The 20749-nt window shown below is 38.8% G+C and overlaps 1 protein-coding gene across 6 annotated transcripts in view; it reads left to right on the top strand.

Annotated features, from left to right (window-relative positions):
• DGKB (diacylglycerol kinase beta) overlaps positions 1-20415 on the top strand; it is a 525201-nt gene extending 504786 nt beyond the window's left edge. For all 6 annotated transcript variants that reach the window (XM_065583181.1, XM_065583182.1, XM_042856642.2 and 3 more), the window contains 3 exons: positions 6260-6380; positions 10730-10790; positions 18595-20415. In XM_065583181.1, coding sequence (XP_065439253.1) covers positions 6260-6380; positions 10730-10790; positions 18595-18702 — 290 coding nt within the window. In that variant the 3' untranslated portion in view covers positions 18703-20415. The remainder of the gene's footprint in view (positions 1-6259; positions 6381-10729; positions 10791-18594) is intronic.
• Positions 20416-20749: the final 334 nt, after the last annotated feature.

Genomic DNA, 20749 nt, shown 5'->3' with positions numbered 1-20749 from the left:
GGTCACACGCTCCTGCCTTAAAAGACTTAAAACAGCCCGGGGAGAGGGCTATGGTAGGGAAGGAAAAACGGGGCTGATTGCGGAAAGCAGCCTCAGCTGGGGGGGCCACGCCCCAATCAGGCCGAGGCTGGCTTAATCAGGGCCCAGCTGGCCCTTATGAGAGGGCAGTGGGCCAAGAGCACAGACACTCTCCCTCTAGCTCTTGAGGGAGAAGTGCCTGGCTGCTGGGGAGCTGAACAGAGTAACTAAAGTGAAGCAGGGCTGGGGAAAGGCTAGAGGAGCCAGGGAGCTCCAGCCTGGAAAACCCCCAGGCTGCAGGCCTTGTTAAAGGCCAAAGACGGTACTGGGGTTGCTGTGGGCAGAAGCAGCAGGTCCAAACCTCCCTTGCCTATGATGAGTGGCATTTACACTGCAGTCTGCCCCAGTGAACGGGGGCTAGTTGATGACTGGCAGTGGCCAGAGACTAAGGCGAGATGGGGATAGAGGGTGGGGGTTCCCTGGAGAAGGGAGACCCAGATTTGTGGGGGTACTGCCAGGGGGCAGCACCTCTGCCTCAAAGAGGCACTGGGGTCCAGGAGGGACTTGGGCCCAGCGGCAAGCAGGACACTGGTCTGCAGAGGGCGCTCCGAAGGCTAGCGTGCTAATACCCTGGACAACCAGCAGGAGGTGCCGCAGGGGTGAGTCCCACCCCGTGACATCATGGTGGAGAATGCAGGCACATGCAGTCCACCCCTGATACAATGGGCCAGGGCAAGGACTGTCGGACGATTGCCCAGATCCAAGACTGGAGATATGCAGGACTATTATTGGAGAGCCTGTGTGGCCTGGCTCGCCGAGCAGCAAGCGGGGCTATTTCAGCTGCTGCGGGGAAGGGCACATGGACCTCAATGGGGGCCAGGCACCTTGGGCTGGAGGCCAGTGCCGGGGCCTAAAGACTGTTTCGCCTGTGGGCAACAGGGACACTTAAAAAGGGGGTGCCCCTATCGGGATGGAGCAAAGAGGCTCCGCCCGGACCATGGTGGAGAGACTCGAGTGCCCCCTGTGAAGCTAATAGGGGGGCTCCAAACTTGGGCCTGTGGGGAGCCAGGGCACAAGAAGAGGGAGTGCCCTCAAGGGACTCACGGGGCCAGGCCTAGCTTGAGATGGCCAAAGGAATGCACAGGCTGTGCTTCCTGTGCCACAAGGGGTGAGTCCCGCCCTGTGACAATGAGGCACTCATATATATATATATAGTCCTGTGTGTGTGTGTGTGTATATAGTATACAATCCCATATATATATATATATGGGATTGTATACTATTACACAAAATCTTGGGCAAAAAAATGGGTTTACGACCCAAAGTCGGAGTAATATTTCCTTTTCCCAACTCTTAGTCTATCTTGTCTGGAGGCATGGGCTGTCTCTTTGTGTCTGTACAAGCACTAGAATAACTGGGCCTAAGTTGGGCCTGTAGGTGCAAGTGTACTATAAATAATTATAAATGCTGTGGTATATCTGTCTACTAGTTGCTGTTGGCTTCTTTTTTAAAATCAGAAAGCACAGCTTACAATGATTTTGGTAATTTATTTTAACATACACCAAGTAATCCAGTAACTGATCATCTTAAATCATATGTACACTGTGACATCAAACATATCTTTAGCACTTTATACAACATAGCTTTAGCATTTTGCTGTCTCTGTGTATGAAAGTGTCTCCACATTCCTGCATAATGGAAAATTGTACTTTTAATACATGCACTGTTCTGAGCAGATACTAGAGACTCGTGTCATGTGGCGTGTTGAACTCAGCAGGTTTTCAAGGATCTCTGGCAAGTCCCCAGTTTTCAACTTCTTATTCTATATTTTAACTTTGGAACCAAAAAACATCCAGCATGATGATTACCAGGGTTTAATTAAATTTATTCAGCCCTGTAGTCCCTTCTTTCCAAAGACAAACTGCCGCCAGAGACAGATTTACCACTGACCAACAGTATTTTTATGCACATCTGCCTGAGTAAGTGCAGTAACCCCAAATATAATAGAGTCTTTCAATCTCTTGCCAGGACAGCAATATCTATATATTAGAAGATAAATTGGATATCAAAAACAGTTCCATTACAAAGGGAAAGTTCTCTATGTAAATCACTTTTTCTAATCATACTGTGTACCTCCCCAACCCCATCTCAGTTTGCTTTCCTTGCTTTAAATGCATAGATGAATTCCAAATGTATTATTCTATTGTATATTCACTTTGAATATTGAAATATTTAGTTAAGGGACAATATAAACTACTTGTTAAATAGCGTTAAAGTCTTCAGGTATGTATCTTTTGGGGCTGAGAAGTACCATAAAGGGCTCATGTTCACATATGTCATTTTGTCTATCACTAGAGCAGATTTTTATTTGGGCTTCTTTCCCCTCTCCACCTTCCCCCACCTGATCATAAGAAGTGGGCTGGCAATCTCTCTAGTGACTTTATCCCCTCTTCCCCCCACCCCTCCATCAGGAATGAGTGCAAGGGGTCAGAAGTCCCTCTGCATACTATTCAGAATCTGCTGACATCAGCACTCCCTCGTGAGAGCTGGCTTTGTTTCCTGATGGTGCTAATAGGAGGAGACACGTGAAGTAGTTTGGTTTATGGAAGAGGGCAGGAGAGGCATGGTGCTATGAAAACATTCCCACACAGACTACCGTCTCACTGATATAGAAAACAAGTGGGAACCTTCAGTTCTTCCACAAAGCTTAAAGCAGAACAAACTGACTCAAGAAGCCAAAAGCAGCAGTTAAAAAAACACTCTTCTCACACACTGATGCTGAAGTACTTTCTAGGCCAGTTTTGCTATAAGAGTTCAGCTCCCATTCCATTTAAGCACCTAAATGAAGTGGCCAGAATTTCAAAAGTTTTCAGTGCCTGGCAGTTCTCAATGAACTCAATGGGAGCTTTTGGGTGTGGAGCTCTTTTGAAAACCTGATCTTCAACCTCTTAGCATTGATTAAAACCTGCTATAGCGAATGAAGGATGGACCTAGAGTGAAAAAAATGTTGTACTAATATATTGGGCATTTCTGATTGTCATTTTTGCAGTTACAAAATACATATAATGCAGCAGCAATACAATATACCTAAAAATATTTGTTGTATTATTTATTTGAGTGCTATCAGTGTGCATGCAGCAGTACATAACTTAAAGGCTAATGTGGCCACTGTCCCAAAAAGATTACTCTAAATTAGATTAACATTACAGTTCAGACACATAATGTAGCAAATAGCCACATTATAATCTACTCTCAAAATGAGCGAGGGTTTTTTTCTTTGATTGTTAAAGACCAAACATTTATTTCTTTGGAGTAACATTAGAATCTTTGCAGAAGTAGGGCATGCAGCATTTTAAGACTTCAAAATATGTCTCTTTAAAGGGAAATTATGCCCCCTGTTGGCCTTGTTGTTGTGGCTATCACCTTTGCTTTAACAAAGCACAACTTTAGTGGTCATGCATCGTCAGCAAGTCAATATGTGACATGCTTTTCACTTCCCTTTGAGGCCCCATAAATGCCATGAGATGGTTCAACCGCCTCATTTGGTATAAGCAATTTCCATAGGTGTTCTTTTCATGGATGGTGTTCTAATGACAATATAAATATTTTTATATATCAAACCAAAAGTTTCTCAATTAGTGTCATCCATTCATTGACATTTGGACCTTTTGTCCTCAAGGGGAGTATCCCATATCCATGTAACATCCTTCAGACCTGGGGCCAAAACCTTCACTCCATTTTCAGTTCTTTCTCAAGCTAAGCTGTCATCAAAGTCAATTTACCTGAAATATATTGAAATGCATGTAACCATACAGCTCCCTACTGGTCAAATGTATGAGACAGGGTCAAGAGCATAAATTAAGCCTTCCAAAGTCAATTATATGTTATGTTCACTAAGCTGACTTTAGTTCCGATTGTTTCTGAAGGTAGACTTAACTATGACTTACTGTTAAAAATTCTCATGTTTGGCCTAAGCTCACACCACTTGGCAATGTGCCATCACAAATGTGAAGGTTTTGAAGAGGCCTCACTTTTTGTAGGGTAGAAGTGTGTTGTGGGATTCTAACTTACTGTATATGCATTTGAATTGTTCTCATCTCTTCAAATGTTTAACATACCACAGTGTTTGGAGATATGCAGTGTGGATCAAAGGGCAGGAATTGGCCCTTAGTTACCTGCTATCAGCAGGCACTAAGTTTACAGCAACTGAAAAGTGACACATCAAATTTAAGTTACTGAAAATATCATTACACTGAATCCTTGCATATGTTGCATGAGCTGTCAGTAATAAAAATCTGTTCTTAATTATTCTTCCATTTAATTTTTTTTTCCTGCGTGGATGAGAATTTGATGTTTGCTTTGGCCAGAAATGTTTTAACAATTTAATAGTCTATAAAATTCTGTTTGCTTTTACAATCGAAGAAGTTGGCAACCGAATAAGACTTTTCTTTTTTAAAACTGTATGGAAATTGAGAAAAATATAATATGTTTAAGCTTAGAGTTCAAATTGAAAATACGTATGAGTAACTTTAGGGAATGTTGTCCTTTTAACACATCAATTGATAGAAAGCCAGAAATACAAAGTTATGTTTACACTTTTTTTAAAGAATGGAAAATATTGAAATGCAGAATTAGGAGCTGTCAAAGAACCTACATTCTTGTCCATTTTCCCTCCTAATTTTTTTTTCATAATAGTTGGGAACTGTATTCATTTTTGTTTAGTTTCCATTGTATGACACTGACTTCTCTCTCACATTTTAGCATTGAGAAAAAGAAAATAGCAAGGAAATAAAGAAAGGGAGGAAAATAAGAATGAGGGTGGTGGACAGAAGCAAATTCTCTGGGTGTTAGCAGAATAGTTAGGACCACACCCCAACTATACTCCAACTCTTTATTAAATTTCTTCTTTACTACATAGATTTCAGTTAACTACTTTGATCCAAAGTCCCAATGAAGTCAATAGAAAATTCCCTTTGAAAGTTTCGCTCAACCCCATAGTTAAAAAAAAATTGCATTAAATCCCACCTACAGTGAAGGTTGAGCTACACATGTTAATATTTTCTCCTTTCCTTTGTCAATGTCATGATGCTTGCCCCTGAGGTTTTAGCCTTCCCCTCTCTACTTCATTGGCAAGCATATCTCTCAGAAACAAGGATATTAACAGCCACTCTATAAAGCAAGGGACATTTAAGCATAATCTACAGCTGAAAGAAAATGTTTCTGTTCCTTGTCCATCTGTTCTTGGCAACATACATTTCACTAGAACTTGTAAAATGGTTCACACAAAACAAGCCTAGTGGGTTCCAGAGAGGATTTAACTCACTTTGGTTGCCCCTCAAACTAGTCTCATGTATTAATGGTTAGAGGCTCTTTTTGTCTTCTAAACTGAAGACTCTAAATTTATATTATACTTGTTCCTTGAACACAAGGCAATTAGTATTTAACTTTTAACTTTACTTTTTGAATAATACTGTTTTAAATGATATTTTACATTTTTAATATTGTTTTAAATTATATTTTTATTACACAATATTTTGGCACTGAATGACATGAGAAGAAAAATATTTACATTGTAAACAAGTGATCAAAATAGGAAATGCCAGATTAATGTCCATAATACTTTAATTACATCCCCTTGAGCATTCAACCTGTGCAATGAATGAGGCAAAAGTCCTGTGGAAAAAAATAGTGTGTGATCATGTAAATAAAGTCTGTATCAAAGTGCATAAGCACAAGGGGGCCAAATTAAAGTTGCCTAGACCACTTGAATGGAAGATTATGGGACAAAGAAAAGGCACTTTTCTAGCCCAAGGGCTTTCCCTTGCTAAATTTCGAAGACCTGCTACAAACAATGGAGGTATAAGCTTCTCAAAAAAAAGGTTGAAAGAGTTTTTTATGATGTAAAGTGTTAAGCAGTCTAAATATAGAGGTTGCTACCAGAACTGTGTATACTTATTATTTGACTTTAGAGAAATTTTTGTCACAATGTTTTGGAATGAGATGACAGTGAGTCCAGATATAGTAAGCCTGAAAGTTGACAACTTTTAGTCAGTTTAGAAAATAATGTTGCCATTACTTCTTTGCCAATATTATTCCTACTACATTTTATCTTTTCTTATGCTAGTAGTTCCTATTGCAGTCATTTTTTGCTAGTGATTCCTAGCTCTAATACAATTTCAGAATTAATTTCTAGTTGAAGTGTTGCTGTCTTCCTAAAGGGAAGTGTGCTGAATTGTTTCAGATCTGAGTGATCAGCTGATGGAAGTGGTTGGTCTGGAAGGAGCCATGGAGATGGGTCAGATATACACAGGACTGAAAAGTGCTGGTAGGCGGCTTGCACAGTGCTCATCTGTTGTCATCAGGTAAACTCTTTATTGTACCTTCTAGTTATACATTTTTTATTGCTACATATTGAATAAAAATCATACATTAAATGCACATGAAAATTTGTTGAAGGTAGGTGTTTACTGAATTCATGTATTTAGATGGTTTTCTTTCATTAAAATACATGATAAAGCAAATAGGAAAATTCTTAACGTCAGTCTTCACACCTTATAGTCATCTCTCACCTCATTGTGAGAAGAGGTTTTGTCTAGTGGTGAGAGAAGAGGACTGGGAGTTGATACTCCTGGGTTTTATTATTCACAGACTCTGAGTGACCTTGGAGAAGTCATTTACATCTCTTTGACACATTTTAATCTCTTCATAAGATGGGTATCCTAATATATTCTTTACCTGGGAGTTATAAATTGCCATTAGTATTTGTAAAACACTTTAAGATTCTCAGGAGCAAAAAACCTACATTTTATTGATATACTGTATATTGAGCACTGACAAGTCACCATAAACAAATGCATTGGTATGAGTTAGCCATGAAACAGGAGAACTGGCTGATTTGATTGTGCTGTATCATTTGGACAACATTGTCAAATTCCTAGGAGTGAGTACAAAAGAAGGCACAAGCATGTAGGAACAAAATCAGAAAGGCTAAGGCACAAAATGAATTACAACTAGCCAGGGACAATAAAGACAGTAAGAAGAGATTCTATAAATACATTAGGAGCAAGAGAAAAACTAAGGAAAGTGTAGGCCCTCTCCTTAGTGGGGAAAGCGAGTTAATAACGGATTACATCAAGAAGGCTAAGGTGTTTAATGCCTGTCTTGCTTCACTCTTCACAAAAAAGGTAAATTGTGAACAAATATTTAACATAATTAATATTAACAAGAAGGGGCAAGGAATTTAGGCCAAATTAAGGAGAGAACAGATTAAAGAATATTTAGATAAGTAAGGTGCATTCAAGTTGGCATGGCCTGACAAAATTCACCCAAGGGTACATAAGGAACTAGACATTAGTAATTATCTGTGAGATTCCAGGTGAGGTTCCAGAAGACAAGACAAACATAATATTTACCTTTAAAAGGAGATACAAAAGGGCCCGAGGAACTATAAACTAGTCAGCCTAACTTCAATACCTGGAAAGATAACGTGGCAAATTATTAAACAATCAATTTGTAAGCACCTAGAGGATAATAGGGTCATAAGTAATAGCCACCATAAGCCAACCTAATTGCCTTCTTTGACAGCATTTCTGGCCTATTGGATAGGGGGAAGCTATAGAGGTGCTATACCTTGATTCTAGTAAGGCATTCTTGTAACCAAACTAGGGAAATGCAGTCTAGGTGAAATTACTATAAGATGGATGAAAAACTGGTAGAAAGACCAAACTCAAAGAGTAGTTATTAATGGTTCGTTGTCAAACTGGGGGGATGTATTTAGTGGGATCCTGCAGGGTTCTGTCCTGGGTCTGGTACTATTCAATATTTTCATTAATGACTTGGATAATGGAGTAGAGAGTCGCTTATAAGATCTGCAGATACTCCAAGCTGGGAGGGGCTGCTAGCACTTTGGAGGACAGGGTTGGAATTCAAAACAACCTTGATAGATTGGAGAATTGATCTGAAATAAACAAGATGAAATTCAATAAAGATGTGCAACAGAAGTTGGTCCAATAAAAGATATTACCTCACCCATCTTGTCACTCTAATGTATAAAGTACTACACTTAGGAAAATCAGATACACAACTACAAAATGGGGACTAACTGGCTAGGAAGTAGTACTTCATAAAAAAATCTGGGAGTTATAGTGGGTCACAAATTGAATATTATCAGGCCCCTCCTCAGTCTTCTTTTCCCACCTAGATCAGGTTTGGCCCAGGTCAGCTGTGTAGATGATCTTCCTCAAGCTGGAGCCTGAGTTCTGGGGTCCATGATGGGAAGAGGGGAAGGAGGGGGGAGCTGCAAAAAGGGTGTATTAACAGGAGTGTTGTATGTAAGGTTATGGCTACATGGCAGTTAAAGGACACCAGCTGTCCCGGGTCAGCTGACTTGGGCTTGCAGGGCTGCAGGGCTTTAAAATTACGGTGTAGATGTTCAGGCTCAGGCTGGAGCCTGGGATCCTTTCCCCCTACCCCCTCTTCACAGGATCCCAGAGCTCAGGCTCCAGTCTCAGGCAGATCATCTACACTGCAATTTTACAAGCCTGTGAGCCTGAGTCAGGTGACATGGGCCACCCCGGGGTATTTAATTGCTGTGTAGACATACCCTAAGATATGGGTGATTGTCCCACTCTACTTGGCACTGGTGAGCCTCAGCTGGAATACTTCATCCAGTTCTAGACACCACACTTTAAGAAAGATGTGGACAAATTGACAAGAGCGCAGAGAACAACAAAAATTATAGAAAGTTTAGAAAACCTGATCTAGAAGGAAAGGTTAAAAAAACTGGGCATGTTTATTGAAGGGAAAAGAAGACTGAGGGGGAACCTGATAATATTCTTCAAATATGGTAAGGGCTGTTATAAAGAAGATGGTGATCATTTGTTCTCCATGTCTCCTAACGTAGGAAAAGAAGTAATGGTCTTAATTGTCCACACAGCAGGTTTAAATTAGAGATTAGGAAAAACTTTCTGACTATAAGGGTAATTAAGCTCTAGAATTGGCTTCTGAGGGAGGTTGTGGAGTTCTCATCGCTGAGGTTTCTTACAAACAGGTTAGACGAACACTTGTCAGGGATGGTATAGGTTTACCTGGTCTTGCCTTCGTACAAGGTGCTGGGTTAGATGACCTCTCGAGGTACCTTCCAGCCCTATGTTTTTGTGATTCTATGATTTACTGAGCTAAAAGTAAACACAGTTTTCATTGGTAAGACAAAGTGCTGAATAGAACCAGGAAAATCTCTATATTTCCAAAAAAGTTTAAAAAAATATTTTTTACAATTTTGCAATTTTACCAAACAGTACAATTTTTCACCAGTGAAGCTTGCCTCATCCCACCTCACCTCATGTGCGAGAGAAAACCATTAAGAAACATTAAGAAAATAAGGTGGGATTTTCCAAGGTGCCTTAGGTGATTTTGAAAATCCTACCCACAGTGTTTAATTCAGGATGGTGTCAGGTGCTCCCGATTTGGGGTAGTAAGCATTTAATCTCAGCTGATGCAGAGGAGAAATGGGCTTGCCATCTCCCCTCCCTTTTTTGGATTGCCATATGCCCAGGTGCACACCAAAGAAACAATTCCTATGCTCTCCTACAAGTCGGGACTCCAAATATGACAGACTCTTACTCAGCTGTTGGGTGAGGCCACTTGCACGTTCTCCCCTGCTTTTACCTGTCACATCCTGGCCACTGGCCATAAATTACAGCAGTTACTCCCTCAAAAGTGTAGGTACTTCTGAAGGTGAAAGTCTACCTTCTGATGAGGGCATTGCACTCACTGAAGTGCCTTCGAGTGACAAAATTTCCCTTGACTTAAATGGGTGCAGAATTGGATGTGCCCAAGGTTATTATTTTGATTCCTGCCTTTACATTCCTGTAGGCTCATGTAATTATCTGATGTGCATCACTTCCAGTAGTGCTGGGTCTATAAAACTGTTATTCTGCAAATCATATTAGAGCACTAAACATTCTAATTGTTTAATCCTTAAAGGCAAAGCCTCTGAACACAGTACTCCTTGGAACTTACTTTACTGCTATATGAGTATGAGCAGGGTACCCAGAGTAGATGCAAGCAAGAGAATATCCTCCCAGTGCTAATAAAAAATACTAGTATGGCTGAAAGAGTTTTCTTATTTGGGTCATAAACAGTAGTTTGAAAATTGTTGAGTAGCATGGACTTCTCTTTATTATATGTTCTGTGGTAGCACCGAAGTGCCCCTGTCCCATTGTGCTAGGCACTGTGCAGACATGTAACAAAAAGGCACTCCCAGCCCCAAAGAGCTTCATTGTGTTCTTATTTAATAAAGTAGGTTTATACCTAAAGTTCATGCAGAAGTCAAGTTCCATTATCTGCACTCTGCTCTGTCATGAAGGAATAGCTGCATATTTTTAGCACCTTATGCCTGTTTGGTGTACTTTTGTTTTGCATACTAAAGTACACTTGGGGCTGTTCCTGAACTACAGTATATATGTTTGTACATAACATTACAGAAGAGTACCAAGCCTTAAAATAAGTGCATTACTTCTTTGTAGGGGCATTGGGTCATGTATCAGATCTGTGGTGGAATAGCAGTGGAAGTTGCATGCACACTTGTGGGCAATAAATGTCCTGATGATTACACACACCTGTTCTGTCCTCATATATCTCTGTTCAAAATATAAGCTTGATGAATTTTGTCCAGCCACTCTTATTCATATAATTAAATATTTTACTTTAGAACCAGCAAGTCGCTGCCCATGCAGATTGATGGAGAACCATGGATGCAGACCCCTTGTACAGTAAGCATGCTTTTATCAACCCATAGCCCATAGAACTGGAAAAGAAATATTACTGAGGGGGAAATATTTTTTCTATGATAAAAAATGGCAATCAGTTTTAATGATCAAACTTTCATTTCAGCTCTCCTTAAATGTTAGAAACTGCTCCTTTTCAATTAGAGACAACTGTAGCTATCACCATTGATAATATCACCATAATTTCTGTACACTCACACAGATACACAGCACGCCCACTCTCTCACGCGAACATAAAGAAACAAAACCTGTAATTTAATCATGCTATTTCTTCTACAGGTTGAGACGGAAAGAAAAGAAAGAGGGTTATTACATTTCTTATTTTAAATACTTGGGAGACTCTCAGATACTGTAGTGAGGGGAGGGCCATATAAATAGATGTATGTGTGAGGACAGAACAATGGAGAATCTCATGAGATATGTCACAAAATCTTTTGGAGTGAAGAGGTACTGCATAACGTCTTGCAGCAATAAATCTGTGGTTACAGAGCAACAGGACCTGTGATTTCCCAGTCACTGGACTTGCAGAACCCATGGAAGGATGTTGGCCATACCATTTTTACAATCACCCCGATGTCTGATCCATGGAGCATCCGACCCATGGTTACAGCCAAGAACACCACACACCGTAGTCCATGTTGTTGCCTAGTCAAACTACCCTTTAAAAGTGATCATAAAATGCATACGTTCTTGTGTGTAGCCCCTTCCCAGATTTACTGTATCATTCCTAAAATAAACTGCTCCATCCTCTATAACAAACACATTATGGAACGTTTTTATTTCCCTTTGTGGGGAGACTAATCCATAAAGGGTCTGTTTCATAAAGGTGAGTAGCTGCAGAATCTCTATAAATTTAGTCACAGAAGAATGATTCTATTTGATTTTATTTTTTACATTTATATTACAAGAAATATTTCCCCTTTTTTCTTCTGCTGAAAGAGTGCTGTTGCTCCCTGCATTCTCATAAATTTAGCCTGAACTGTTCTCTGTGTCTCCATGCACAAAAAATACTTGTGGCACCAAAAACGAAATTTACAACTCTTGTTAGACTTTCTCCTTGTCTTGGTTCTAAGTGGTCAGATATTTATGCACGGCTAACATTAGAGGAAGGAGTTTTAGATGTCTTTGTTTGATTTTGAGATCATATTTCCAAGGCTCTGCTTCAGAAAGATTTTTTCTGATTTAAATCAGAGAGCATTTGTTCATGGACTATGTAGCTTTCTCTATCCAAGCACACACACAAAAAAGTATTACTAACTGTAACTGTGTGAACCAACTGTTTGAGTCCCAAGATTGGGGGGAGGGATAGCTCAGTGGTTTGAGCATTAGCCTGCTAAACCCAGGGTTGTGAGTTCAATCCTTGAGGGGACCACTTAGGGATTTGGGGCAAAATCAGTACTTGATCCTGCTAGTGAAGGCAGGGGGCTGGACTCAATGACCTTTCAGAGTCCCTTCCAGCTCTATGAGATAGGTATATCTCCATATATTATATTATAGGATTGCAAACTTCAGAAAAAAATATCAGGAAACCAGTATAGAAATCATGAGTTTTTGCCTGTAGTAGTACAGACTTCAGTAAAGTTTGCCTTGAGGTTGTCCCTCTGACTTAACCGAAAGTAAATTATCTTTTTTTTTTTTAAAGATGAAGAGGAGTTACACACACACACACATACACACACTCATTTCTTTTAAGATAAAGAGGAGTTCCTCTCTCTCTCTCTCTCTCTCTCTCACACACACACACTCTCTTTCTCTCTCTCTCCCATCTGTCTTCATATCTTTCCCTCCAGCGTTGACTCTATTCTGGTTTCAATGGTAGTATGGCACCTAGTGCTTTTGAAAATCACATCAGGCAGATAGCTGCATCTTTAGGCACTTAAATACCTTTTGATTCTAAGTGCCAAAGTCACTTTTGAAATCTGACTTAGCCATCTGAGTTACTTATGCCCAGATTTTTAAAGGTATTTAGGAGCCTTTGGAGTTAGGCACCTAAATATCTTTTAAAATTTGGGCCCATGGCTTTTTGGTGAAATCTGACCCCTCTGAAGTCAATGAGAGTTTTGCCATTGATTTAAATAGTACCAGGATTTCACCCTATAGCTCTAATAACATAGAGAATATGAAAGCTAAAAATTGTAATTTGTATTGTGATAGCACCTAGAGTTCCCAATAAGTATGGGAGCCCCATTGTGCTAGGCACTGTACACATATATAAAGAAGACAGTTCCTGCCCTAAATATCTTACAATCTCAGGCCTCAATTCTGCATTATGTTGCACATAGCCAGGCTGCTATGCTTGTCTGGAGATCCACTGCAGGCCGCCCAAGAAGAACAAGCTGCAGGATCGGGGCCTAGATTTTATTGCTTTCATCATCTTTTTATATAGAACTGTTTTTGTGAAGGAAAAATTATAACATTAGTGGTTACATTAAACATCTTTGATAATTAGCTGAAGAGGAAATTCTATCACAGCTCACCCAGCCAAAATATAGTGACAAGAAATATATTTATGGTCTCACTTGATCTCCAAACTGGTCATTAATAGTAATGAATCTTCAAAGGCTCTCAAGTTAATTTGATAAACTTCTGTCTTCAGGCACCAGTATTTCTTTAAGAAAAATAATATTTCCATTTACCTACAACTGTCTTGATCATTGTTTTGAAAAATCTCTACGAATATTCTGTCTTAATTACAAAAAAACTGCAATTTCACTTTTTTCATCTGTTCTTGATTTGGTAAGTACCAAGTCTGAATCTTAAGCGGACAATATCACTAGATTAAAAATGGAAAAAAGAAATATTTATGGCAGATGCAAGAATAGTTCCTCTGTGAAGGAATGGAATAAATGCTAGTGCACTGGCAGGGCCATTTTAATGGATTGTAAGAAATTAAAAATCTCATTGGTATTTGTCACAAAGCATGTTAGACTTTCTGTCTATTGTGTTGATAAGGTTTATTTAACAACAGGAAATTTATTACAATGGCATGATTTTTTTTTCTCATGATAAGAATTCATAATACATGGCACCAGAAAATTATACAGGTGCTTTGATCATCCCTGGAAAAGAGGTTTGAATATTTATGTTTGAATGAATTTATGTATGAATTTTTTTCCTGGCCTTTCTCTTACTCTTTAAGAGTGTAATTGAACCATTGTGCAGAGAGCCAGCCCAAGATCTACCTCATTACTTAAGCCCCACCTAGGGGCAGGGAGACTAAGGGCCGACCATCTTTTGCCTCTTGCTCATTGTGGAAAGAGTCTATGGGTAGCTAAGGGAGGAGCCACAGACCTGCTTTTACACAAATCTGCCAGCTCCAATACCCCATGCAGCAGGCACAGAGGAGCTGTACTTGCAATTCCATCCCATAGAGCTTTCAAGCCATTAGGTCCTAATCTCACTGAATGCAATGGGACTTTTGTCCTTGATTTCAGTGGCAGCAGGATTGTGTCCTGGCTCTATAGCAGTTGATGATAGGGGAAACTATCCAGCAGTAGTAAAATAGTTAACATATAAACTGATGCCAACCTGTAAAAAGTTTCTCTTGTTATAATGACAATTTGCATGAATTTCTGTTTCTAGCCCTGAGGTTTTTTGGAATTGTTTTTTTGTTTGTTTGTTTGAACCTTAAAAAAAAAAAAAAAAAAAAACAGTAGCAGACACCTTATAGTGCAGTTGAGAATTATTTTTTCCATTCACTGCTACACTGCACATTAGTTTTGTTTACCTATGCATAATTTTTCTTAATTTCACAATAGTAGTTTTTGTAATTGACAATGCAATTTACTGCATGTGTGCTTTCTGCACCTCAGACAAGTATGCTACCATAATGCACCTATCTTTCCAGTTCAAATTGTTAAGAAAAAATTAGTTGTGACTAATTGCCAATTAATTTGCAGTAACTTGGGGGAGGGGGAACAATTGCACCTACTAATTAAAATTTAAAATATTCCAAAGTGTCATCTTTAGGTGTCTGTGGAATACATAATTTCCATTTTAGTTCTGTGCTGGATCTGTAACAACCCTGAGCTTGACAGCTCTATTAATTTAAAAGCTCAGTGATACCTATTAGTACAAAACATGAAAAAAATGCTATTAATCATTTATTTTAATTTTGCAGCTCTGTCATTTTCGCAGTATGTTTAAGAATTATGGTGACACCATAATGTTTTTCAATCTACCTGTGTAAAGGGGAAACAGATCACACTACTTAAGAGAGAGACCAGAGTATATTATTAGAGCTTAATTAATGCCAGACTGATTAGATGTGATTGCATTTTGCACAATAATATTGTTAAGAAATTGTTTAAAAGAACTGTCACATACAGCTCTATTTAAAACCATTGGGCTGTGTCAGAGAGGTTTGGCCCAAATTTACACAACCCAAGCCAGGAGAGAGGACACAAAGAGCTTAAAACGTACCTTTGCACTTCTCTTATCCTATGGCCTCTCTGTGCGGGGTAGTCCTCTGCACTGTGTTAGACATGGGCAGCCTGTGAACTGCCTGTTGAGGGAGGCTAGCCCTAGCCCTGCCCCTTCTCCTGGAGCCCACCCCAGGCTGCCCCAGCTCCGGCGCGCCAGATGGGCAGGCAATGCGGCCCCAGTCCCCCAAGCCCCGCAGCACTTGGTGGGTGGGTAGTGCCCCCCCCCCCCCGGGCCATGGCATGGGTGAAGACTAAGCTGCAAAGCGGGAAGCAGCATGAGGCGGAGTGTGGGTGGGGCCACGCTTGGCTGTTTGGGGACGCTCAGCCTCCCTCAGCCTATGATACTCACCACCCATGGTGTTAGAGCACCCTTAAGGGCTGTTCTTTCTGGCCCATCTGCATCTGGCCTCAGTCGCTTTTGGGGATAGTTATGAGGTAGTGTTGCCCAGTCACGCCTGCCCCAGCAGCAGGGAGAAGAGTGGCATACAAACCCCTAGTCTGTGGGATAATCCTGTGAACCTCCCTGCTGATAGTGTGGAGCTGATAGTGTGGAGCCAAGTGGCCACCTGTTACCCACGTATATGGCTCACTATGTTCATATTTGAATTTAACTTTGTATTCTCTGAGGTTGACTGTTAATCCAAATATTTTAACATAAACTGGGAGTATCATTTATAGTTTCTTATTAGTTAGTGTCTTGATTAATTCCTGTATTTATAACACATTCTGTTTTCATTGGAAGGGCAATGATGACCTCTTATTTAAGCGTATATGATGTTAGGAACACACAAATAACAAGCACACATTGTAGAACTCAATAACATAAAAGGAAAACTATTTGATCTAAGAAACACAGTTAATACATTAAACTTATTACTCCCTAGTGCATTTCATTTACTGGATGCATTGTGTTACTGTGGCTTCAAGGCACATTTTGAAGCTCTGACGTGCTCCTGAAAAAAATAAATGCCCATTTTATGTTTTATTTATGTATTTATAAACATGTTTAATATGACAGACTCAGACTTCTCATTTATTAGCAAACATTACTATCTTCAAATATGGAGCAATTACTATCTCTAATTTTAAGAGTTATGCTCTTCTTTAAATTGGGTAAGGTTTTCCTTTTAGCAAGTATATCATTAGCTGCACTTCTCAGGGCTGCAAAAATGATTTTAAAATTTCTAATGCTACGTTTTCCCTGGAGCCATTTATTGATGTCTCAGCCCTGTAAAACTTCTGAATTAGGACTACAAACTTACAGGGTGAAATCCTGGTTCCATTGAAGTGAGTGGGAGTTTTGCCAATGATTTCAGTGGAGCCAGAATTTTACCCATAGTGTTATATACTGACCTTTCATCAAATCCATCATAAACTACTGGTAGTATTTTTGGCTGCTTACGGTTTCTGTTTGGGTGGGGCTTTGTTTTCTGTTTGTTTTGTGTTTTTTTCTTAAAATATAAAATTTTCCAAGCAGAAGCATTTTCTCATCTTTTTCCTATATCTGCGACTTAACTTTGCATCTTTTAGAAATATTTTTTCTTTAATTTTCTGATAATCAGTCCACGTACATTGCTTTTTCAAAATAATCACAAAAACATTCAAATTGACCTAATGGTCATATTAAATTCTCCCAACAGAACTAAATAGTTTCTCCACTCAGTGCTTTCAGTTCACATTGAACCCACGGTCTCCAGGAAAGCATAAGAAAATAGCATTTGCAGCATTCCATGAAAGACAAGAAGATTTGCATCTCAGATGCAGTGTGTGTTCCTAAAAGAGGCCATCCCACCACCCCCATGCCCAAACATAACACCTACATATGATGTATGAGTGACAGCAACCCATGAGATAAATTCACAGGGCCAGGTTATTAGCTGGCATCTATGGAGCTATGCTGATCTGGTCCCCAGATTGGTGCCTGAAGCTAGGCTGACTGTGAGGAAAAGAGAATCATACACTAACTTTCATGCTAACAAACAATAACATACTAAAGTTACATATTAGGTGGCAGTGCAACGAACATGTGAAAAGTAAGCTAAAATTCCCATAGTGTTAAATAAACCCCCTCTTCCCATTGAGATTTTTATGTTTCTGTCCCTTAGATTGTAGAGTAAATTTCCATCCCCAAGAAAAGGATTGTTCTATATTTTAATGAGTCTCTCCACGTGATGTACATTTTTGTTTCATTACTATTAGTGAATGACAAGTGAAGAATATTCATTTTACCTTGAAAATGTCAGGTATGCACTTTAAGACAGAGATTTTTTTGCAGTTTTTAATGAGGCGGTGTTTCTTTTGAGAGAAATACCCATTTCTGATGTGGATACTATGCAGGTGACAACTGATATTTAATAAGTGATGGTTCTTGTATTAGTTGTAGTTCACTAAAGAAAATGTCTCAGATTGCTTTTGAAAAACTCTTAGTGTCACTAGCCCAAAGGCAAGATGTGACCTTTTTATTACATAATGGGAATCATTTATTATATTACAATGTATCTTAAAGTCACAGACAAAATGCCACTTTGATAATTGCTTTCAATTAGCTTTGAGCATAGCATACATTCATAAAATGTCTTCTCTAATTTAGACTTGAATTAGAGAAAATTGCAGACATAATATACTTTAAGGTTGTCTCATTTAAGGTGATTCGTAGTTTTATATCAAAAAAATCAAAATGAGTGGCTTTAGAGCAGTCTTTCAAAGTGTTTTAAACAGGCTTTTCAATATTTGATTCTGTTCTATTACCAATTAATTAACAAATTAGAATGCTAGTTCATCATTTTTGACCTTTTTTTCTATGTTAACTTTTGACTTTCATTCCTAATGGTTATTTTGAAATTAAGCATCATGGCTCGTGTTAAAAGAGAAGAACAATCTGATTAGGGGAATAAATAAGGCATGCTATGATACAGTGTATATCTTAATAATGGGAAACTAGCTTGGTGTCCCCAACATACAATGCCTCCTTTCCTGCTTTTGAATTCCTTTTTACCATGTGGCTATGCAAAATATTCAAGTGACAAGCAGTGATAAAAGGGCAGGTTATAAATCTTATGCTCCTGTAGTAAGAAAGCATATTGCCATGTTCTTATTATATATGATTAATAATATGGATTGCCTGTATAATTACAATTTATGTGTTGTAACTATGACTATAAATTAATTTGTTTATGATATAAGCAAATGTCAGTTGTAACAAAATGTATTTCCATATCTACCTTTCGATCCTTGGTCATCTGAAGGTTCAGAAGCTACATTTTAAGATTTGAAATGGTTCAGTCACTTTGGATATTTGTAAAAATATGATAAAGAAGTTGAGTTAGCTAACGGGATAACTGTTTTTTTTTCTTTCCCTCCCTTAGATAAAAATTACCCACAAGAATCAAGCCCCAATACTGGTGGGACCTCCTCCAAAAACCAGTCTATTCTCCTCCATTATCAGAAGAACAAGGAACCACAGCAAGGAATAAGCCTCTGTAGTTTAGTTCTTAGAAAACAAATTAGCAGCGCTGGCTTTGGAATATTTATGCCAGAAATCTTTCAAAAGTTTTAGAATATCCTCTACTCACAGAATTCTGGAATTTGGCATAACGGTTTCTGAGACTGAGCTAATGTAAAATTATGCTGTTAGAAAAATTTATTGTCACTTTTTTTTAGGCATTTTGCATGAGGAAAGCAGATGTTTATATACAGTGATATGGCATCTTTTTGTTGCATGCATTACCATTTACTAATTTATGGGATAATTCTGCCATGGAACATGAGGAGGGAATGCTCTGGGTAATTTGATTTATTTGGTAAGATTTTATTTGTAGTTAATTCTAATGCAGTGATCATAATCCAAAGATTCTGTAGTTGCCCTCTTGAACCCAAGCGTCTTCAGATCAGCAATTGATTTGACGTGTATCACATAAGATCTTGGAAGTTCACAGGTCCCATTAACTTGGCCTTTTACATTTAACATTTCTTGCCACTCTAATGAATATTTTTCCTCAGCAATTTAACCCCACTGAGCAGTATTAAAATCCTTTTTCTGTGCTAAAATACCTTTAATCTTTCAAACACTGATCCATGTAAGTAACTTTACACACACACAAAGTCCCGTTGGATCACTGGTACTATTCACATGCAGATAACTATGTGCATGCGTAAGTTTTTGCAAGATGGGAAGTCAATGCAGGTTTGCCTGAGTGAGGACTACAGGGCTAAAGGTTAAAGGACAGCGAATAAAGGTAATGCTACTTGCAAAACTAGTCAGCAGTGTTGTTTGTTGAAACATTAAAACATTTTACTCAACAGTAAATCTTTGTAATATGCCAAACTTTAAATCATCTTGCATATTGGCCAATAGTGCAGTATGTGCAGTAATGCACACAAATAACCAAACCACATGCCTAATAAACTGCATTTCCCACCAAAGATTTAGTGAAGGAGGCTTCAGAGAAATGGGTTAATGCATAATTAATCATGCACACTGGAGCAGACTTACTTCTGAAAATGTACAGTTCTTTGATTACCTTGGCAATGTCCAAACTAATGCTGGAATAGGAAAAACAGTCTATTAATTACAATTTACATGCTCACCTTTCATTTGTTTCATACATTAATAGACTGACACATAAACTTGCTGCTTCACAATTAAAACCATTTCTAATTTTGTTGTTATTTATAAATTTGCAACATCCCCCATTTTGTCACGCTTTAAATTAGTCTTCTTAAGGAAAGGACATGCTCTTATCAGTTCCCTTTCTATTCATTGCTACCTGAAATCAAAACAATTCCTATTATAATAATTTGGGAGGCAATTGTTTAGGTCTTCATTTTCTCAGTCTTCTGAGAGACTTCTTACCAGCCTGGAAATCGCAGCACAGGTCTTATTGTCTATGGTTTGCATGGTACTGTCAGACTGTCTAATGGTTAGGTCCAAGAATGGCAACCTTTTTCAGTGTTGCAATAAATTTACAATATGGGTCTGAAGTAAAATGCTTTTTTATGCAGTCTTGACGTTGTTCTTTGTACCAAATAACCTGCACCTCATCGCTGCATGTTTTTATGTTCTCAAACATTCCATCGGGGGGGGGGGGGGGGTGGAGGGAAGGGCAGGGGGGAACTGCTTGAAATGCATGATTTATTAGTTTCCTCCCACCTTTATCGATACATTAAAGTGCCAATGAGTTATCCAATCTATTTTTCTATCGATTCATTCATCCTTAAAAAGCAAATAGCATTTAATCATTCTGTTGTGCACGGTACTGTGCATGGATTTAAGTAAAGCTGCTACTGTTTGGTTCCTTAGTATGAGTATTCAGCATCTCTTTTGTATATAATAGATACTGAACAAAAAGGCAGTATAGTGCTGGTGAGGATTATGTATATGAAATATGCTCTCAGTGTTCTGTAAACATTAAGAGGCAAAGACCAACCTTAAGTTTAGCATCAGGTAGAAAAATTAGATGACAATTATTCCTTAAAATTAAGACATAATTCACCATTGCTGGGTCCAACGATGTTAACAAT

The sequence above is a fragment of the Chrysemys picta genome, chromosome 2 (genome assembly GCF_011386835.1).
Source record: "Chrysemys picta bellii isolate R12L10 chromosome 2, ASM1138683v2, whole genome shotgun sequence".
Classification (NCBI taxonomy): Eukaryota; Metazoa; Chordata; order Testudines; family Emydidae; genus Chrysemys; species Chrysemys picta.
This window is presented reverse-complemented; position numbering and strand designations above follow the sequence as displayed.